The sequence below is a fragment of the Haemaphysalis longicornis genome, unplaced genomic scaffold (genome assembly GCF_048455015.1).
Source record: "Haemaphysalis longicornis isolate Haplotype H1 unplaced genomic scaffold, Haemaphysalis longicornis Haplotype H1 scaffold_8, whole genome shotgun sequence".
NCBI lineage: Eukaryota > Metazoa > Arthropoda > Arachnida > Ixodida > Ixodidae > Haemaphysalis > Haemaphysalis longicornis.
In genome coordinates, this window is record NW_027526445.1 from 93534164 (window position 1) to 93550736 (window position 16573).

The 16573-nt window shown below is 48.5% G+C and overlaps 1 protein-coding gene across 12 annotated transcripts in view; it reads right to left on the reverse strand.

Annotated features, from left to right (window-relative positions):
* Nucleotides 1-16573, reverse strand: part of Snap25 (Synaptosomal-associated protein 25kDa) — a 294533-nt gene that overhangs the window by 36290 nt on the left and 241670 nt on the right. For 7 of the 12 annotated variants that reach the window (XM_077680848.1, XM_077680852.1, XM_077680851.1 and 4 more), the window contains one exon: nucleotides 9216-9344. In XM_077680848.1, the coding sequence (XP_077536974.1) occupies nucleotides 9216-9344 (129 nt within the window). Of the gene's footprint in view, nucleotides 1-9215; nucleotides 9345-14549; nucleotides 14589-16573 lie in introns of all 12 variants that reach the window. The other 5 variants (XM_077680842.1, XM_077680850.1, XM_077680849.1 and 2 more) reach the window with 1 other exon arrangement.

Sequence of the window (16573 nt, forward strand, 5' to 3'; positions counted from 1 at the left end):
GGCCGTTCGATTCAGTGCGGGATAGGGATTTGCTCCGTGCCGGGCAGCGATTTTCTTTTTCCGTCTTGGATAGAGTACGCTTCCCTGAGGTGCATTATACTAGCCATCACTAGTTTTCATGGCAACGTTTTTAATAAAGAAATTCAAGTATTAAAAGCTCATAACAAGGTCGGCGTCACGGACAAAGTCCATTGGACGGAGTTGGAAGTTTCCGCTCCCATATGCGATCCGCAATCACAATGAGACCAGGCAAGACGTCGTCGTGGTTTTCAAGCTTTCAAAATGTGTCGTGACAATCGTGCGTAGATGCCGGGCATGTTGTTTCCTGTCCTGTTGATGGTGCCTGGTGTCGTTCGCATGACAATAAGCCCGGTTGTCGCATTTCTTTCTTGTGCTACGATTGTGGCACTGTCCCAGTCAGTGTTGTGATCATGAGCTTCCACGAGTTCGACGAGCGCATTCGCGGCGGCGTTCTTACCACCTCGCCAGACAGACTTCCGTCGAACACTGCCACTTAGCATTAAAAGCAAAAGAAGAAACCCGCGCGTACGCACAAATTTATCTTCAAGACACTTGTTCCACCTTGGGGGTTTCCCCTAAATTCCACGACCCCCGCTTCGAGTCATCCATTAATGTGCGTCGGCATCTCGCACAAGTAGTGCATTTCTCCTCCTTTCTCTACAGTCACCGGCGCCCGGCAATTGACATCACGAACGTCTCGAAGACAGGAAAGCGGCTGTGTATATGTGTGTGTGTATCAGAGTACTGCGAGGTAGATTCACGCAATGTGCTTTGCGTTTTATCGACTCGCGCTGTTTTTGAAGCGGGGAAAGGGAAGTAAGAATAATACTTTGGAAGGCGCTACCAATAAATACGAAGCAATTATAAGCGGCGGCAAAGCCCCGTAAAACGCGTTGCGACAGCCTGTAAAACGCCGTGTGAAGCGAGACGTCGACAGCCCGCGGCGCACGTCCCGCGAGTGGCGTCACCGTGACGCCTTTCACAACTGCAGCTGTAGGGGGTGAACGTCGCGCAATCGAGGGGAAAAAAAGCGACCATTCCGAAACATTGTTTTTACAGATCCACTGCCAGCGCGGAACATGCATACAGTCAGTCAGCTTGGTGGATAAAAGGGATTTTACTTGCCTTAAGCTAGTACGAGTTGTAGCGGGTTTGCGGGATTATATTTACCGCACAGAAGCCGCCAATGAGCCTGAAATACAAGCTGCTGAACCCGTTTTATAACAGGGATAACCAAGTGGACGCCGAATGCAAATAACACTTGGTGTACGAGGAAAGGTTGCACGGACTTCACAATCTTCGTGAGAGAACAGTTTTCCAATCGTCATCAAGAGATCGGCTTAATAACTGAATCGTAAAATGCGGGAATGGGAAGGAGGAGGGGAGACTGCCGTCAAATTTACGCGACGGATATTAAACTCAGAATATCGGAAGCGTACAGCGAGCACGCAAGGCCGGCCCAAAATTACACGAAAAGGCAAGCGTAACTGAATTGCCGCACTTTTCTGGACAACCTTCGATTGGAAGTGCCGCGAAAATCGTTTTCCAAATTATGTGCAGCATATTAAACTCGAATTCAAATTCAAACTCGAATTCAAATTCAAACTCGAATTCAAAACCCAGGCTACTCGAATTCAAATTGTGTGGGTTTCACTCGCCGAAGGTAAACACCGGGGCTATGAGGCGCGCCGTAGCGGAGGGCTCGGGATTAATTTTGACCACGTGGAGGGTCTCCAAGGTGCTCCGAAATCTCGACACTCGTACGTTCTCGCTTTTCGCCTCCATCGGAAAAGCGGCCGCTGCGGGCGGGAATCGAACCCGCATCCTTGGGCTCAGAAGCAGAGTCTCGGCCACTGAGTCACCGCGGCGGGCGCCGCAACTAAGCATTACGAAAGCATGTGGCGTGAACGAACGCAGGCAGCGGGCACGTCTTGCGTCGTCCGATATGCGCGGATCCCAGACACGCAAGCGTCTATCCTCCCCCTCTTATCGACGACGCACGAGTGGCTGCAGCCCCTACATCGGCACGCAAGTTCGCGGACGCATCGAGAGCTGGGCCGCACCAAATTAGCCGCCAGGGTTCGATTGGGCTGGCGGCATAGGCACGCAACGTTCGAACAAGGCCACAGTGCTATTTTTATGCACGACCGTTGCCGTCAAGGCCAGAGCGTCCAAAACAATTCGCCGGCATAAGGGACGAAGACACGGGAGACCGCATTGACGTATTCCAATCCCGTACAGTACTTCGGTACCGGCCGCTTAATGATGGTGCTGTGAGCTTCTGAAGTCGCGCGCTCTTAGAGGGGCGATGCAAAGAAAATATAACTTTGTTCCATTTGATAGAGGTAGACTTCACATCAGCTCCATTTCAGCCCCGAAAGAGGTTTTTGTAAGCGAAAAAATGGGCCCATCTCCCCGCGAGGGGGACTCGAGTAAATGCGTCGCATTGGGGGTGGGTGTATTGCGTTAACGTTTAGTGTTTGGGGGGTTGTTGCTATAACGTGTACACCACGCAGCTATCACGCCGCTAGCACGCCGCTGAGTCGCCAACGCACGCCGCTGACGACGTAGTTTGAATGAGTCAAGGATATAAGGCGCGTTCGTAGACTTTGATTCTGTGTCGGTTTTGTGGCGCTGTGGGAAGAGCACCATGTACCTCGCGTTCCGCCCACAGGTAGTGAATGCGTTGTATCAGCAGCTTCTTGACGTAGTTTGAATGAGTCAACGGTATAAGGCGCGTTCGTAGCCTTTGATTCTGTGTCGTTTTGTGGCGCAGTGGGTAGAGCACCATGTACCTTGCGTTCCGCCCGCAGGGTCGTTGGATCGAAACCAGGCGCCGGTAACTGTTATTTCTTTTTAGAGCTGGCTGCTGCGGACGCCGACGCACGGGTGACATCGTGAGTTATACAAATGCTCTGCATTTAAAACGGAAAGAGCATTAAAAAACAACCAAATTTCGCGGTACAATAGCGCGTTATGGGAAGGAGTGACGTCATATGATAAGGGTAAGCACTAAAAACATAATTATCAGTCTGTTAACGACACGTTAGCATTCAAGTGATGCGATCGGACGGAACTACAGGGCCCAGTACGATTTAAGCGGTCGTCAATCGCACAAACAAGATTCTGTGACGTCATAGAGGAATCGCCGGAAAGTGGTCGAGGAGTCGGCGTTCGTTCATCATGTTTTCTTGAATATTTCGGTTACTTGTTCGAAGTTTGCCATCAAATTAATAGCGTCGTTAACAGGGGCGGTATTCCCGTGTTTTGTCCCTTTTGTATCTCTTTCAAAAGTGTCCCTTTTGAGCGAGCCCTGATTGGCTCAACGCGAACACCCGGATGTGACGCCATGCAAGCTACTCGGAGCAGACGATTTGGAGCAGGCGATTTTTCGTCGCCTTATTGTTGGTTCGCTAGCGGAACAATAAACACATAAAAGAGAGTCAGATACGGTTTCAGTTCTTTAAAATGCGTTTGCAAGAACAGCTACGGTATTTGAATCAAAGACACACTGCTTAACCGGAAGTACGTCACGATGAAAGGGACACAGAAGGGACGTTTTCAAAAGGGACAGTTACGAGAATACCGCCCCAGGACAAAGCAGCCTGCTCAAAGAACAGAATACGCAATTTGTCCTCATGGCGCCTTTAACATGAGCAGGACATGGCCCAGGTTCACTAACTTTCCTCGGATTGCGCTGACAGTTACGCCAGTGCCAGCGCAAACCGCGTTAAAAAATTACGGGGTTGAACGCGCAGAAGCTACACCAGGGATATGATGCGCGCCGTAGTGGAGCGCTCCGGATTAATTGCGGAACGACCGTTGCGAGCGCTAATGCTTCAACTGTACAACAGTAACGTTGCGGCGCAATTCACGATTCCTTCGTTTGTACGATTCCTTTAAAATATTGCACAGTAATAATGCAACAATTAATCAACTTAATGAGTAATATTAATTATCTATCGAATTAACCACGAGGCTGTATCGGCGGATTGCTGATTCAACACCGCCCAATTATTGGTTTCGCTGACGCAGTCAATTCGCACCGCATCACGTCCATCAGAAATATAGCCTTCGTTGCCCCATTGACTTCGTCGGTGAACTTCTCCGCATCATGTGTGAGCGCGCAGTGAAGCCCGCTTGGGGGTTACACGGTGCGGGATTGGGGTGTACGCTTGAGTACTCAGCCACGGAGTGCATCAGCGCAGAACGCCCTCACGCGAAAGCACGCCAAGTCGTCCGACAAAGGTGGTGTAAAACTCGTACGAATAGCGAGGAAGTTACCAAAGGACCGTACCGGCCGCTGTATAGCTGGCGCATTGGGGGAAAACGCCCCTCGCACCGACAATGCGACACGAGGAGCCCTGATGGGGCGAGGAAGAGCAAAACCGCAGATGGTGCGAAGCACAAAGAGTTCTGTGCGTTCCGGTGGATACTCGAAACGCCAAGACGGTAGGAAGTGCTCCAACCACGCGCACGACCAAAAGCTTTCTATGCGCGGCAAATTTGAACATCTGAGAGCTCTGACTACAAGGCACCGCGCCGCCGTATGTCGGTCCAGCGACGCGACCGACACATCCCGGAATACATCACGTGATCCTTATGCCACATCTTCGGTAACAACAGAAGCAAGAAAAAGCATTCGCGAAGAAGCAAGTTTTCGCACGAAGGAAGCTTAAGATATACCCTTCATTTTGATCCCTCGTGTCAACGGCCTTCTCGACTGCTCTAAAAATCGCCACTTGGCCTAACGACCATGGGACCACACGTGCGTTAAGAAGCGAAAATCTTCACGCGCTAATGTTGAAATAACGAAAAACAGACGGTACTAACGACGCCGGCTACAGTCCCTCCAAAGAACGGCATTCTCTCTCTCAAAGAGTGCGGGAAGGGGAGAGAGAGAGAGAGAGAGAGAGAGAGAGAGAGAGAGAGAGAGAGAGAGAGAGAGAGAGAGAGAGAGAGACGCAGCACAACCCAGCATGCCTACACTCCCTTTTCCCGCCAGTTAAAGAGACGCCCAGAAAAACGGAAACTTTCCACGGGCCTCAAAATAATGCAGCGCGCATAAAGTAGCAATTTACGCATTTTCTGCGCCTTCGGCCCAAGTTTGGAAGCTCTCAAAACGGCCCCGCATACGCGCCTCCGCCACGCAACCAGGAAGTGGCAAGAGCAGACGCCACACGTCGATGCGCGCAAAGCTCTTCTCTATCGTGTGCGCGCACCCGGGAGAGATGCAGGAGTGAAATGGGGCCGAACGATTTCCGATCGCGCGGGCTTTGCATTTGAAGAAAAGAACGTATTCTGCGCTTCTCTCACCACTACTATATGCCACCACAAGCGCCATTACGCGCCGGGAGCACCGCCAAAAGCACAAGGCCCCCAGCCTAGCGCGCCAGTTTGTAAAGTTTTGAAAGCGGAGTTGTCTTTGTCTCTTCTTCCGCTTTTACGGGGGCTGTTGCTGCTGCTGATACTGCTTTCTTGAGGATTCACCGAAAAATGATGCGACACACACAGGATGTTAGGAGAAGGCTACAATAACAATACTAATCAAACCGAGAAAACAATTGTTGTTTTCTCCCAATCTATGCAGCGTATACCCAGCATCGACACCTGCCCTACGAGAAGGGAAAAAAGAAAAGGTACCCAGCGTTCTACCAATCGATTGGCCCGCCAATCGCCTCACATTTCGGCCCTCAAATTATGGCGACAACGTCCTTTAAATTTAATCACTCAGCGCTGGAGAGCAAAGTACGAGGAATTTGGGATAAGCCATGCCACGGAGTCCCTGTCACCTAATCGATGTAGACGTGCAGTCGAAAAAGCATAGGAGACCGCGCAAGGAGGGCAGGAAAGCGGCCGCGAAAAATCGTTTCTCCTCAAACCGACTCCGCGCGATCGAAGGAACGGGAGACTCGGACAGCGTAATTGGACTCCTTATGCTGTTCGTGAAAACGCGGTCCTTTCACCATCGCGATAACAATTCCCCATTCCGCGCCTTCGCAGCATCCACGTTACGTCAACCGCGCCTACTGACGTGCTCCAAATATTCGGGCCCAGTCTGCCCTGTTTAGAGTTGCCCACCACCACGCGTCAGAGACGTCACTCTTTCTTGCGCGCTGACTGTCAGAGGCGGTGGTGGCTGTCGGGTTTAATCGCGCTGCGGGCCTGCAAGGAACTGATAACGCGCTCTCTCGAGAACTAGCGCCTCTTACGTGTAAGTGGACTGGCAGCTTAGCCCAAAGGAAAGCGTCGATTCGCGCAAAGTTCGAGGGAGAGCGACGCTTTTGTTATACGTGATCAAACGGCGGTGAATGGCGATCGCGCATGCGCATAATGGCCGATTCACTGTACGCACGGAAAAGTGCTTAGAACTTCGCCCAAACACCAGGTTACGAAATTACACTGCTGTTGCTATCGTGAGCTACGTTTATAGTCCAAGTACGATGGCTGCAGCTCATGGTGACGCTTTCGCCATGCGCCGTCAACACAGCGGTGAAGCAAAAAAAAAAAAATTAAAGCCATTCCATTCAATGTGACAGCTGTCGGTGATTCGCCATAATGGGCTGTGGTGCCGTTATCCGCTCACTCTTACCACCCATCACGCTCTTCGCCGCCCTGTCTCATTCCTCTCCTCATGAATTCAACGGAGGTTCGTCCAACGCAATTCAAATTTCCCGCCTTCGCAGTGCTCGCGCGCCCCCTGCCCTGAAACTGCGCCTGCGGGAGTTCTGTTCTTTTTCTGCTTGCTTTTGCTCTCACAGTGCAGGCGTTGCACTGCCACTTTTTTCGCATACTATCGCAAAAACCTAAACCCTCCCAACGAGAATTCCTAACTAAATGAATGCGGGCACCGGCGGTAGATTACGTATATTTTGCCTCAAATGTACCTGCAGTTTTCTTTGCGCTAAACAACGGGGAGATGTAGGACAAGCGCCAGCGGTTCACGAGTTTCGAACATTTATGACTATATAAACCGCTTGGCTTTCGAAGCCTCTGGGTTAAGCCGCGACGACAGCCGCTACGACGGAACGCCGTGCGGCTCTACTTGGGTCCAGCGAGCGAGCTATGGCGGCAAGGCAAGCCCCTAAAGTGCTCTGCACTTAAAAAGATACTGTTACAGACGACAACGAAGATGTGGCTATTTCTAAAACACAATAGTTGCAAGTACGAGTTGGACGTGAACTGTTCCAGTTTGTTCGAACACGACAACAAAAAATTGTGCCGACGAACAAGCAAAAATTAGCCACTAACTGACCAAAGAAATTAAGCTCCGCCGTCGTAGAAACAGTAGCTGGCCGGAATCCCAGCCAGGACCTTTTGCACAAGCGCGAACAGGCTTGTTCGACGAGAGGATCCGCAAAGGAAATGAAGAAAACCGCATTACTCCGCGAAGTAATGCAACCAAACAAAACATCAGCCCCTGTCAAGCTGACAAAGGGATGGTATTCGAGGGGAGTTGGGAACGGCAGGAAGCCGTGGGCAATCTCTGTCACGCTCTGAGGCACTCCGCTCGGCCAGTGACTTCCATGGCCAGTCATTGGACCGGACAGCTCGGTCTCTCGACATTTCCGCCGAGGCCCAGCGGGCCGCCCCACAGCGAGCACCCGAATTAAACAGACCACGAAGGCAAACAGCAACTCTGTTTTGTCTGAAAGGTCGTCCAATCAATACCTGCCCAGAATTCGTACCCTACTCTAAATGACGTTACTCTCAAGGAATATTTAGCGTGTAGGATGACCATGGATACAAAATGCAAGTTTAGTGCATTCTGAAGGTTCCCAGGTCACAATAACGTGGAGGCCAGTTTTAACGCAATCTTGTAATGATTAAGCCAGACCACAGGGAAAACAGTGGCGACTGATCAAGCTGGCGATGGCCATGTGACGGCACAGAAATTATTTAAAGCGGTTTGCGCCCGCCAATAGAAACCTACCGCCAATGAAGATAATTGCGCAATCGTATTGGTTCCTCTAGTTTCTTTTCATCACGCAGCTTCAAATGCTGGGTACCACACGGAAGGTAGCTGCAGACCAAAACAGTGCGTTCTTTCTTAGCCGACAGAGAAAAAGAAACGTGTTCGAAGGGTTTAGTGCGAGACTAAATTTCAATAAGAAACTATGAAAAAAAAAATGATGTGCCCCTCCGTCTAACGACGACGGGTGGTTGAACGCAAAGCTTTCTCGTGGCGGATTCTTTGGCTGCCCAATCCCACACCGCGAGTGTGTGCTACTCTGGAGGTACGCGCAACTTTTCTACAATACCCACGGCACAACTCTCGGGTGTGTACTCCGTAGGTCTAACGTTTGCATGTGGGGTGTGCGGCGCAAAGTGGTACGTGCTGCTTGGCGTTCAGTGGCCATTTTTTTTAGTAGGTGCCGTTTTCAGGTGTTATAAACCCCGAGATATGACGTCAGGGCTCACGCCCTAAACGTCAAAATGCAAGTTAGGAGCAACGTCTTGCGGCTAAACAGCCTCACGGCGTGTAGCGCAAAGTCATTCTCATCGTACGTCGAGCTGTGGGTAACGGCTGTAGATGTTCACCTCGCAACATGATATCTGGTCTATTTAAGCCGCGCTATCGCACGCCTGCGTCCCGTCCTCCCTCTGCTGCACATCGACATTTAGCGGAGGGGACGTGGTGGAGCTGTAGCCAAGCTTCGCAGGGAAAGCGTTTTAATTTTGCTCCACTTCACCCACAATCATCATCGCCATCAGGGAAAGTTGGCTCTCCTGGAGGGCGTATTCGCGTTACTGACGCCATCAGTGACAGCACTAAAACTTCGCTTTAAAAAGCCCTACCCGTACGCAAAAGCCCTACCCCTACGCGGAAAATTTGGGCCAAAGATTGAGCCTCACGTTTTTGCACTAACGTTAAATTTCAAGTGATACGAGACGGAAACGAATCCTGCTCATGCAGTGCAGTCTCTGTTTTAATTGACTTACACGTGATGAACAAATCACTCGAAACCGCTGCGATCCGACACTTCAGCACCGCAGTGTAATAGCGGTTTACTTTAAGAACACAGCGTGGAAGACAAAGATTAAGGCCATCCTAAACTCCCATCAGGTGAGAACTGTCGGTTATGCCACGTTAGACGCGAGGTTGCACGCATCCGAAGGCAACATATGCACACTCCCCAATGGGCCAAGGCCAAGGCCCAGCCCAGTATAACGAGAGCAGAAGGAGCACTCACTTGGCGATGTATCCGCTGGTTGGGCCGGCCCCGTTTCGGTCGTCCATGACCCTGGCAGGCTGACTATTCACCACTTTGCCGTCCTCGTTGGCCTTCCACGTGCTCGCGTCCTCTTTGAACTCCTTGCCCCTGTTCGTTGGTTTCGGTTGCCCGGCAGGGCGGCACGACAGCCACAGAGGCGAGTAGAGAGAGGACGAAGGATGAAGAAGAAGGAGAGGAAAGAGGAGGAAGAAGAAGAGGATGGAGAAAAAAAATCAGCATAGCGTCAACGAACAGTTGGCACGCAGGACACCAGGTTACTGACCCCACTGTTGTCAAAGGTAGTGTAGCAAATTAGGTGTCGAAAAGAAGATCGTCTTTTCGCTACATCGAAACTTCCACCCCCTAATATTTCCGTCATCGAAAAGAAATTTCGATTGGATGCACACACAAATATAGCTTTTTAATCTCTCCCCCTGAAGTAACAAGAATATTGGTCAAAAAATATATCCAGACCCTCTGCACGCTATTCTCAGAGAACATGTTTCAGAATGACAGTGTTAGCTTTATTTTCTCAAAAGGCACGAAATATTGTGGTCGTTCTTGGACGACATCGCCGTTTTCTCCCTTCCGCGGTCCCATTTCAATTATTACGCGTTTCTATGTGCCACAACTACATCGCATAACCTACAAAAACTGTTACTATTACAGATGAATGGTAGTTCAAGCAGCAGAAAATGTGCAGTGTATAGAGTACACTAAAGCACTTTTACCCTTAAGAAAACAAATACTGCTCCCCGCCTCTGACATATAAACCTTTAAGCTACTTTAGAAAAAAAAAACGTTTTTTTTTATTACTGAAGCTAACCTGCCAAACCCTTCTCCCCTGTATTAGCACCGATGCCCGTTCCCACGGAGCATTGCATTTTTGCGTGCCGAGAGTGTGCGACAGCGAAATGACCTCCTTGCCGGCTAGACCAAATGAATTCAACCGAAATAAGCTGTTGTTTCCATGTTAGACAATTAAAATAATGCGTCCTAAATATACCGTCCAAATAATAAACCAGGCATGGCGCCGTGCCGTGGCTACTTTAACGCTCTCGCAGGGTTAGCAAACGGAGATATTTTGATAAAATTTTAACAAGAATGTGTTCTTTTCGACTATCAATTATTAATAAGCACGTCCCGTGTACTCCATCATGTCAGACGGCGTTGGTGATACATATTTGGTTGAAAATTTAAATCTTTTTTCCCTGATGCTTTTCGAACTTGATACATATTTTTGGCGAGAATAAATTGTGTCCATTAGTTCGTTAAATTCCCACTCATTTAAAGTTTAATTCATTAAAACTTTCTTTTGCTGCTGGAAGTACAACGGCCGACGCACCTGCTGTCAAAACTGCGCGCATGGAAATTAGGTGGGGATAATTAACTTAAAAGCGGGGCAGAATACACGACCGAGTGAGGAATTTTTTAACGTGCACACACTCGAGATACTTGGATCAAACGTTCGAGGGCGCACGCTCTTAAGACTAGAAGTACACTCATACACCACGTCAAAAAAATAAAAATACAAAATTAATAAAAACAAAAACGACAGAATCGGAAAGTGTTCTCGGCCTCTCCTGATAAATAAAGGGTCATTACATAGACGCCAGTAAGCAAGAACAGTCCACTCAAGAAACGCAACTTTGAGCCCAACGATTATTAATTTTAATAACACCGCTTTTCCCTACGCAGAAAGGGAAATATTTTCCTAGGATCCTACGGCCGTTCCTTCCTTTGCTTAATTTAACTGCGATCGCTGCTGTTGGTGGAAGAACCAGAGTGGGCATGGCTTGGGGAGAAACTACATTTTCGGGCAGAAACAAAATTGCAGTGAATGGAATAGCATGAAAAAAGGAAGAAATACCCCCGCACTCGAACCTGCGCGCATCGCCGTGAACAGAGCCGACAGCGACGTTATTTGGCAGCGGGGGTTTTTTTTTTCTTTCGGCCAACTCGGACGTGCGACACTTTGTTCCTTTCAAAGAACTATACGGCTACACGCAAGATGTGAACCTGGGCCTAACGACAAGATTGGATCTCTAAAAACTTTAAAAAAGACTAGCACAAGAGTAGGCGGGACAGGCCAAATTATCTCTTGTGTGGAAAACTCAAGCCACGTCGTTAAGGTATTACAAACTGGCCGGGGAGCGAGTTTCTGCCCCACTGAGTGCTCTTGGAGCCATAAGTCAACGTTCTTGCTGCGCTAGCGAATTCGAAACAGGCGTGCGAGAAAGAAAAAAAAAACAGAAAGGGTCATCTTTCAACGAAAAAAAAAAAAAACCCTGCCAATAGACGCCACAAAGAAAACAATTCCAGAAAGTAACCGCAAGCGAAAGACTTGAAACCTGATTAAACATTAAATATACACTCTGACGTCTCTAAATCTTGTTTTTACAATGCTCGCAGTAAAAAAACAAAAAAGAAACGCCGTTTTATAAACGCAGGTACTTAAGCTTGTCGCCCGCTTTAGAACGTCGGGGTACAGGGGAGAGGTCAAGCAAAACAGTTAAGAGAGAAAGACGAAGACCAAAAATGCAAAAATGCAGCTTTAAAAAGTAAGCTACACTTCAAACTTCCTCCGCCCCGGCTTCTAAGAAAATCCATTAGAAGTGACACTAACGTGAAGTGTAACCTTTGTTGTTTAGTTTTGACACTGAAGGTCAGTGTTCGCGACTTCAAAGAACAAAAAAAATTCTCGAAAACACTTCGAGGGCACAAGCATCTACTTTGCAGTTAAGTACGTGACAAAGCCTAACGCTTGGAAAAAGAAACCGCCCACCCTTTTCGTTTAAGCAACTGCACGCGGTGTAAAATACAGGCTAAAACTCTACGCTACACTACCTGGGAAACACATTAGGCAAGAGCTAAAAAACAAACACATGCAAACACCTGGCACACACAAAACAAACGCATGCACCGACCGTCATTACACGTCCCACACAAAACAAACGCATGCACAAATAAAAGCAGTCGGGAACCCATTATCAAATAAAAGCAGTGGGAAAAAAGTCTCCCGCGCAGCGCTTATTATGGGCGCCTGCATTAAGGGCGGGTTAGGACAGTGCCCCGAGAACAATGAGAAAACTAATTAGGCTTCTAGAAGGGACCTAGAAAAAGTGAAAGTGAAAAAAGAACAAAAAGCATCACAGAAACTTTGAAAATCTGCACTAGGACGGGATAAAAAGGGCGAGACGAGACTGGGCGCTGACAAACAAAAGCAAACGAGTTTATTGCGTTGGTTTCGAATTTTCACTCTGCCCAACAGCCGGAATTAAGATATTTTTTAGGCAACCCGACGTCCCCTAAGCCTCTGCCCTTTACCTCGGGTATTTCAGTTTGTATAGTTGGTTAAATCCATTCCCCGTCTGCGCTTGCAGCAACAAAAACAACAACGTAAACAAACAAACACCGGACGTTCAAAATACTGCTAATACCAGTCAATACCATGCGGTAGAGATGCCGTCAATCGGCAGAATGTTTTCACCGTCACCAAGAATTAAAAATAGAAACCTTCACCAAGTGCCTCCAAGTCACTCACGTCACAAATTCGCAAGCAGTGATTGGTGACATGAAAATAAAGTTCAAAAGACACGCATGCCACTGTGGTTACCCAAGTCAACACCGACACCAGGCTCACGGCAAAACGGGTGCAGTCAGGGTACCAGCCAACGGGTCGCTAGCGGTGAAGCAGCCCCGTAACGACGCGAAAACAAAAAACGGAGCTTTGAACAGGGTTCTGTTTACGCTTACGGTGCGCTTGGTCCTTGTTCCACTGACAACAGTGCCTAGTCTCCAAGATATGCATACTCTAAAATAATGATATAGTTTGTAGGTGAAAGAAATTCGCTGTCGGTCGCCCAAAGGATGGGGTGTGACTTACCGCGACAATCTACAAGACATGCATTATTGCAGTTTATAGGGGGGAAAACTCGACAGCTTATCACCCAAAGGACTTGCACGCGGCAACCCTTGACAAACGGCTAGCGCTATGACGATTGTTCTTCAAGAAAGCGTCATTTCATTTTGTACGCCCTAAAGTGGAAACTCAGCGAGAAAGGGGAAAGATCTTGAGCGCGAGAAAGTAACGATGACGATTAGGATGCGCCCAGATGTACGTCCAAACAAATGTTCGCTATGGAAGCATTCCGTCGTAGTTAACTGTTAAAAATAACGACGACGGAACAAAAAAGTTGTCCGCATATATGCTCGCTTCGCTGCAAGTGCCATCGAACGAACGTGGCTTTCTGCCGCCCCTGCGACGTAAATTCCTCTCTCACGCTCCCTCCACGGTGAACGCAATGAACGTTTGCTCAATTCAATTCGTTGATTGATTGATTGTGGGGTTTAACGCGCCGACGCAACGCAGGCGATGAGGCGCGCCGTAGTGGAGGGCTCCGGATTAATTTTGACCACCTGGGGATCTTTAACGTGCGCCGAAATCTCGTACACACGGGCGTTTTTGCTTTTCGCCTCCATCAGAAAAGCGGCCGCCGCGGCCGGGAATCGAACCCGCGATCTCGTGCTCAGCAGCGCAACGCCTTAGCCACTGAGCCGCTCAATTCAATTCAAATTTCCCGCGCTCGTACTACTCGCGCGCCATCTGTTTGGACAGCGACGACTATTTCTTTTTGTTTTTCGTTCTGGTTGAAACCGTACGAGCCGACATCTTTTACTTCAGCGGTTGCGTTTATCTCCGCTCTCTTCCAACACCATTTCTTGACACGCACTTACTATTTGCTGTCGCAAAAAAAAAAAAAAAAAACGAATCTAACGTGTTTTCTTCATTAAAACAACGCTGGTAGTCCCGGTTATGCACTTGACATTTTCCCTAAAACATACCCGTGGTTTCCCTTGCGCTTAATAATGTGGACATCGACCAGAATTAGGAGAATGTCTGATATCCACAGTTTGATATCCTCAACTTTCCTTTGTAACCGTACGGCTACATTGTGGTGGACGTCAAACTTTCCCTCGCATAATGTGGACATGTATTAATAATTATAGGAAGTAATTTCAGTAGTTTAGAACGGCTTTGCCTATCTATATACACTTCCCGTTCAAGCGTTCTTTTAACTGTTTTCTGCACGGATAGCTGAATCGAATGACAGACAAACAGACCCAAACTTTCCGCGTTTAGGAAGCCGACGAAAGACTACACCGCCTTTAAAAGAAACGCCGTTGTCAGTGGAACAAGTGGGAAAGTCAAGCGCACTGCCCGGAAGGAGGTACTCAACGCCGATTAAGTGCAACAGCAAACACACGGCGCGCCAAGCACACCCCTCAAACACCCCGTGCAAGGTCATTTACGTGAGGGTCATAGCGACTTCTTCGGCCCTAACCAACACCCTGGAAGGAGAACAGAACAAAAAAGAGAATAGGGCGGATAAAGACATCCGCGAAAGCTAGCAGCACAAAAAAATAATTGAAAACCGCGGCAGTTACTAGAGGTCGGTTAAAAGCAAAACAGGAGGAGAGAGGGGCGGGGATCAGAAGGACGTGTTGGTGGGCGATTTGTATCTTTAACGTAAAGTAAAAAAAAAAAAAATGCGCAAACTGAGACGATCCCGAAAAGGAAAGTAAGCAAGCACAGGCGCAGTCACACAAGTCCCTTTAGTACACAAATCTCTTCAGCGCGTGTCCCTGTGTGCTTTCATTTTCGTGGTCCTCTCGGTTTGCGCATTTTTTTACTTTATGTTAGAGGGGCGAAGGATGGGGAGAAGTTAAAGGTCTTGGGACAGTGCAGACGATGGGTAGGAAGGCTTCCAGAGAAAGTTATTAAAAGATGCAGGCGTGCAGAGGTAAGTGTCAAGCCCGACCCAGTCACGAAAGGAGATGCGTGCCAGAAGAGTTGGTGGCGTGAAAGAAAAAGGTGATTATAGCGATATGAGTCACGCTAACCTTGCAGTTAGTCGACGCGCATAAACCAAATATTAGGTGCCGTTATAACGGCATAAAACACGTCCCCGGTCGACGTATCATTGCAGTTGAATGGGCGTTACAAAAAAAGAAAAAGAAAAACGAATCAGGCCCAACACCCGACACATTAATGGAGAGTGAGTCAACGGGACAGACAGGCCCAACAAAAACTTGCACTGACAACATCCTAGCTGTAAGCTCTCAACCGCGACGAACCGCAGGTTACGAGTTACCCGTCAATACCAACGCCAACCACACGAAACAAACAGATCGTACACGGAACGGCACTTTGATTGCGACAGATCAACAAACAAGTGCGACAACGACAGCAATACAACTGCAGACTGCTACACGAACTGGTGTAACACCAAAACAAAATACCTTCAATCAAACGGTATCAGCAAGAAATAATACTCGGTATCAGTAGAGAAACAAAACCGAACCTTCATACTCACCGTATACCACCAACGCTCGTTAAGAGCCTCGGTAAGAGACACGACGTCATCGTCTGCTGTTCGATAACCAACGAACACTGGAGGGCGGACCCAAAGGCATGTCCTTACCGCAGAGACACCGCCATTCGGCCGGAGCCTATACAGAATGCTTTAAGGGGAGGGGTGCTCTCCTGACTACTGCCGCATGTAGGTTAGTAAAGGATGATAGCTTAGGCACAGGAAGCGTATAACGCTACACAGGCCGCACAAGCCAAGCACCGAGAAGGAAAAAAAAAAAAAAACTGATAGTTTCGTGTTTCAGGGTGGCTATCGAAAGATAGGACTAGAAGTAGGGAAAGACCGATTACTGGATGCAGGGACAAGATAAAGACATTCGGCGGCAAAGGATGGATTAGGATAGGGCAGGATAGAAGCAGTTGGAAGACGACGGGAGAAGCGTTCAACCCGCAGTGGAGATAAGCTGGAGAATGATGATGATGATGACGAATTTTGTATTCGTTACCGCTACGTTATAACAAGTCGTTGCCGAGGAATAATGGCGTCAATTTACAAAATCAAAGCGCACTTGCTGTGCGGAAAAAAAAAAAAAACTTTTCCGGATATAATAACAGCGGAGCACCCACACACACACACACACACACACACACACACACACACACACACACACACACACACACACACGAAGTTCGCCTACTAAAATGGCTCCAACCCTTTTTGATTAAACCGAAGCTTCAGTGTTCTCACAGATGCGTCTGTAACACGAAAACGTCCCGCAGAAAAGCCAAGTTTCTCTGACGACGATGATAAATAATCGTGGGTGAAGTGAAAAAAAAAAAAAAAACGCTTCCTGTGACCGGGATCGAACCTGGGTCCTCTCGTTGTGAAACCGGCGTCTATGCGACTGCTCCATTTCGGCACGGTGCAAGCGGCTTGGAAAGCTCCGACGACAACCAAAGATTC